The 6,000-nt window shown below is 39.9% G+C and overlaps 1 protein-coding gene across 5 annotated transcripts in view; it reads right to left on the bottom strand.

Moving 5' to 3' along the window:
- Positions 1-495: 495 nt before the first annotated feature.
- The window catches only part of evi5b (ecotropic viral integration site 5b), a 44,711-nt gene continuing 39,206 nt past the window's right edge, over positions 496-6,000 (bottom strand). For all 5 annotated transcript variants that reach the window (XM_030791240.1, XM_030791242.1, XM_030791244.1 and 2 more), the window contains one exon: positions 496-3,053. In XM_030791240.1, coding sequence (XP_030647100.1) covers positions 2,781-3,053 — 273 coding nt within the window. In that variant the 3' untranslated portion in view covers positions 496-2,780. The remainder of the gene's footprint in view (positions 3,054-6,000) is intronic.

The following is a 6,000-nucleotide window of genomic DNA, read 5'->3' as shown; positions in this document are numbered from 1 at the left end:
GTAAAGTATCCTATACTACATTTATGTAACGGCTGAGAGTGTTTGCCTCCTCAAATAATAAAGGTTTCATGAACTAAGATGTGAAACAAGCCCTGTTTAAAATTCTGGACTGAATGGTTCTCGAAAACACATAAAAATGTTTATCAAAATAATCAACATATAAATGATGGAGGCGTGTCAAATGGTAGCATTGATTTTTTTTTAAAGGATGTCAAGTCTACAGTGAATGAAAGAAATATATCTCCTTAAAGCACAAGTGACGATGGTTTAATTCTGAGTGATTTTGACAATGAGTTTTGAAAACGGTCTTCAGCTATTTTCATATACCAACGCTGAGCACCAGTGTGACCGTTGAAATTTGTGGTGTAAACGACAATTTCAACTGTGTTATCCTCCTGGAAATTAAAAAAACTGACAACAATCAAGGTAACAAACGAATATAATTTTCGTGTTCACTCAATCCGTAATATAGAATTCACACAGGAGAACAGAAGAAACAGTTTATCAAATAGTTTTTTTTATTTCGAATTAACCCCACATGTTCGTTTCTTGTACATGGTTTAATAATGACAATCCATTTTTAGTGTTAACTGGTAGGGCATAGTATTGTCCTTTTTGTTTTAAATTTGCACTGACAATGACTAGTCAGCAACAACAAACACAAAAATCTTCTAACAAGTCACAATATGACAATTCTCCTTTTTAACATTTTAAAACAGAGTCGGGCTTGAGGCTTGCAGTGCAGGCCTTTCTCCTGTCCACGGGAGATTGGTTTTATTCACAGATGGTTGGAGAATGTACAACAATAGTTCTTAGTGTCTTCATGCTTTGTAAAACTATGACACAAATTGATATTTTTCACACATAAAGGAAGAGCTGACTAATGCTTGACACTATGAGAATACATTGTAACAACCTCTTCCTCAAATCAATAGCCAAACATGGTTGGGAGACCCAGGTACTGGTGTACTGTCTATTACCTTTAACTGTTTAAAGCTCCAATGAGATTGCTTCTCAAAGAAATTCTCCACATACATGTCCATGATTTTTACAAATGCAAGCTTAAACCCCAAATTTGTTGGTCTCTGCTGCTCCATGTCTATACTTAAAAAATTCATTAAAACATTCACTATCTACAAAGCAGAATTTCTGAGCTGCCAGCCCTTGCATCCAGAGATCTGGCTATGCACTAGTGCAGCCCCATGTCAAAGCATGTTTGCCTTGTTTAAATCGTGTACTGCACCACCGATGTGCCAAGCATGGTGCGATTTAGGCAGAGTAAGCACTTTGCTCTGAGGCTGAGGTTTCAGCCGAGGATGCTGGTCTTTAAAAAAAAGTCACGAGTATTACAGGAGTGTACTGTCATAGAGGGAGGTGTGGACTGTCTTTCTTAACACAAGTGCTCCCGAGGTGATGACCTCTAGACCTGAGCGCCATTCTCTGCAAAAAAAAAAAAAAATTCCCTAGACAGTATATGAGCTTTTCTCCCATCCAGCTATAGAAAACTCCCTTGACTGTTACATATTCTGTGCAAATGAAGCACAAAAGGGATCTGTTCATTTGTGGCTTCCAAAAAAAAAACAAAAACAAAAACAAAAAAACAACCAAAAATGAAAATAGAAAAGGTAAACCTCACAATCTGTGATGTTTCACTTACATTTGTAACATGCACTTCTTAATGGATATGTGGAAAAATAACGCTGAGATAAAGCGAGACTGTGTTACTTAAGTCTCAAGAGCAGAATTATTTGCAATCTCTAGACACTGGAGAGCATCTACAGTACATAGAACAAATCTCTGTGAAAACTGTGACTACAAAGATATCCTGTGGGCGATCAGAAAGTATCCCAACTTAAAGTGATAGATCCCTTTTTCATTTCAATTGTACAATACATTATGCACATCTGCAATTCATTACATACATATTTTTTCAAGTCATAATGGAGATGCAAAAAAAAAAAATGTCTGAGAACATGTACATATATACACAGATATAAGGTCCTTTGGGACCGTCTTTACTGTGACGTAAACCCATCAGCATACTGCATGGTGCGGTGAAAGGGACTCTGATGAAGTTGATGTGTGTTTGTATGACACTGAAAAATGTTGATCAAAGGCTCTTTCTGTAAGGTCCATTTAGAAAGGAGAATAGTGTGTCTCAATTGTTAATACACCTCACCTTCTCAGCAGTGAGCTATCGCAAAGGTTCATGAGTTTCCACAGTACATTAAAAAAAAAAAAAAAAGATGATTAAAAAATAAAAAACTGATTGGATGAAGTTCTGTTGTTAAGCATAAAACACAATACTATACAAAGCCTCACCCTCTATGGGTGAATAGCAACTGGGCAGATAGGTGAGTTTTTACTCCAAATTGTAGTCTTTTGCCATGATATGGTGGTCTTTAGTGTTAAACACAGTCAAACAGAGCCTAAAATGGTCTGTATAGGCACATAGACCACTCTTAACCTCTCTCAGGAACCCAAGAAAGTAAGTTCTGAATTTAACATCTGACTAATTTTGGCAAAACTAAACTAATAAGGCAGATGTTTCCCAAAACCTTGTCTGTAAGTGTGATATGACTCCAATGAGCTTCTCTGTGGTATGAGGAGACGACACGGAGCGTTCCGAGTTCTCTCACGGAAACTTTCATCCGTTCTTCGAGCAAATGCTGATGAATGAACATTCTACACATTGAAGGTTCCGGCGATGATCTCACGGGTGTGGTTCCACTCCTGAACTCAGTCAGTTTAGTCTGCCGTAGCAGCAGGGATGGTGGTGGTCAGACAGTGGTGGTCTTATGGCTGGGGTTTGGAGGCACAGAGAGTTGCAGGCCCATGCTGTCACTGTCACCATCGCTGTCTGAGTCTTCCAGGTTGGGGTGGAGAGTGATGCGGTTGCCTCGTGGATGACTCTCCAGGAGGTGAGGGATCTTCACTGCGTCTTCGTCTGAGGACTGGTAAGGTTCGTCATCAGGAACGTAGTGATTGACGATATGGATTCCGTCAAAATTGGGTGGGTCTGGCAAGCCCCTCTGGCCTTTCAAACAGCGAATCTGTGAAGAGATCAGATGCATGGCATTTCAGCTTCAAATTCTTGATACATTTAAGGTCTAACAGGAATAAAGGGTAAATTCATTTGAGAGAGACAAAAAAAACACATGAACTTCAGATGTACACAATGAGCCAACCATGAATTTCTTATTGAATTTGTTTTTCCATAAATTCTAGGGCATCATTTCTTCCAGAATACAAATGTAAGGGTGAGGTGAAGGGTTTAATTGATCACAACTCTTCACAACGACGAGTTAAGACAAACACACCAGACTTCTATAAGGAAAGGATGAGCTTTCAGTGACCACCTTGAGATCAAACAAGCATCTCATGTCAGACCAGTCCAATCACACATTCATGCACAAACAAATATCTACTAAATAAAAGCAGGCTGTTACGCTAAAGGGGTTGGGAGACATGAGTTTAATGAGACAAGGCCTGAGGGGGGGAAGTCACATGGTCAGATGAGACCTCACAGCACATACTTACCTGAAACAGACTGCCTCAACCAGACAGACATGTGGGGAAAGAGGTATTAATGGGTAATATGAAGAAACCACAACACACCAACACATCCCCATAAGCAAATCATCTTCATGTTTTACTGGTACGAGTAGAGTAATTCCTGCCATTTACAACTATGCAAATCTCTTACGATTTACGACAACTAACAATGACATATGTACGTGCACATGCATAGAAATAGAGAAAGAAAGAAAAAGAAAAAGAGACAGGGCCGGAAGCTACAGACGAAACGTTAGAAAAGCCACGAACATGACTTGTTGATCTCTAAAGAGATAAGCTTTGTTTGGTTTTTCTCATCGCAAGTGCGGCCGATTGGAAGCCTTGTGCTCTTTAGCGGCTACGTGATTTAAATAGCAACCTGTCGCAATAGCAGCAGCTCCACCACAGTTTGCTTTTTCACAGCTTTTGAAGTTGACATATCCGTCTTCATGCCTTAAGAGTCACGGAGCAACCACCTGCACGAGAGTTAACTCTTCAGAGGGAGAGCCTGCTCAAATGAAAGGACTCTGGTATATTTAAAACCGGGAACTTGACTCTGGAGGAATCAGCAGTCGAGGGTGAGATTCAAATCTATAGAGCTGTGTGCATCTTACCACTTTACAGCTGGGGTTTTGTATGGACAGCATGAGTTATAAAGAGAGCAAACTTAGAAAAAATAGACTCTTATGCTCATTGACAAAATAAATCAATTACTTGAGGAAATGCAGACATCTTGACTACAGAACCTCAGCTGTCGTAAACAGCATGAACTCCTCGACTGATGTCCATGCAGTGGTTCAAAATGTGAGAGAGAGCAGGTCTGCAACTCAATCAACTGACTACACATGAGAATCTTGGGGATGAGCAGGCTGGTTCAGTGAGAGGGATAGACTGCAGTACAGAAACCCCTTATCTAAAAAAAATACAACTTTACTGGAAGTACACATTTGTGAGTGGTACACAGAACTCAAGCAGGGGGTCTAGTAAAAGGTGGAAAAAGTCACATGGTCAGGTGAGTTACCTACTGTCAATAATCAGGTAGGCAGGGCATGCAGGGGCAGACCATGTCAACATGTGGGGCACGCCAACTACTTGTTACCCATAGTGAAGGATTGTGGAAGCTCTTTATATGATTTATGATATGCACTTTCTAGGCACGGCTACCGTTCAAAGAGCACAGGCGAGGTAAACACCAGTAAATTTAAAGTCAGTCTCACTGTCACCTTCATCCTGTGGTACAACATTTCTTTCCCTCTATACTTTTTTTTCTTCTAGCACCTCACACACACGGCCACCTCAGCTGAAGTGAATAATGCTAGCACACCCTTCCTCTAATACATAAGAAGTTCAGGACAGTGTCATTTTACAGTTAAAGCTACCTAACTTTGTGGGGTGATGCGACGCGCCTGGTTGAAACCACTAATTATGTGACCTTTAACTGTTCAGGCTAACGTGCAAACAGGGACCAATGACAAAAAGTGAGAGGGCAAGGTAACCTGGCTCAAAAACCTGCCCAAGTCACTCCAACCAGCTATTCTGCCCTGCATCCATGATGACAGCTGGCAAATGCTCTAAAGGATTTCTCTGGTGTCTTCCAGAAATACAGGGCCCCCACTGCCAGCCACTGCATGAGTGGTCCCTTGAATATACTGGATTAGCACGAAAACTACGAAAGCCATGTCTCATCAAATAAGCTACACTGACTCAGGAGTGTAACTTATTTGAAGGGGTGGTAAATGGGGTGATATTGGTGGCACAGAAGGCCTCTCTGGGCCTTCTGTTTATAGGGATACAGCCAGAGGGAGTTCCATCTATGATACAGCGTGGCTCTCAGTTTAATCACAAGCCACTGGCCCCTTTCTTCTTTTCAGGAAAAGAAGTTTTTTTCTTTTCTTTCTTTTTTTTTTTTTTTTTAAAAAGAGAAGACCTTCACTCAGTTTCTTTCAGTTTCTTTTCTAAGGGGCTCTTGTGCATGCAAAATTTGACTTCTTTCTTTCTTCTTATGTCAACTGACATTTCACTTGGTTAATTAGATAAGCGACTGTAATACATATGTATAACACTATTACATACTGAGCACTCTAAATGATCTCCCATAACTGATACAGGGTATGTTTGTCCATTTCATATAATAACAACACTTTTAAATTTAAAAAGTTTAAGTAATTGAGGAGTGAGTGAACGATAAAATACTACTGAAGATGCATTATCTGTTTGCATCAATTAATAAAAGGCTAGGCTAATGCAATGATGATTGCTCAAACCTTACCAGAACATTTTCTTCAGAAAAATTGTGTCAAAACACTGGCTTGCACAAGAATGATTAAGGAGAAAAACATCAGATCACCATTTCAGTGTCATGCACTTCCACTTGACATTATTTGTAGCTTGTGTTATGAGTGGCATATAACAAACAATATTTTTCAACAGGCAATTACAAAACTC

The sequence above is a fragment of the Chanos chanos genome, chromosome 14, assembly GCF_902362185.1.
Source record: "Chanos chanos chromosome 14, fChaCha1.1, whole genome shotgun sequence".
Lineage (NCBI taxonomy): Eukaryota > Metazoa > Chordata > Actinopteri > Gonorynchiformes > Chanidae > Chanos > Chanos chanos.
Note: the sequence above shows the minus strand (reverse complement) of the source record. Positions and strands in the feature narration are given on the sequence as shown.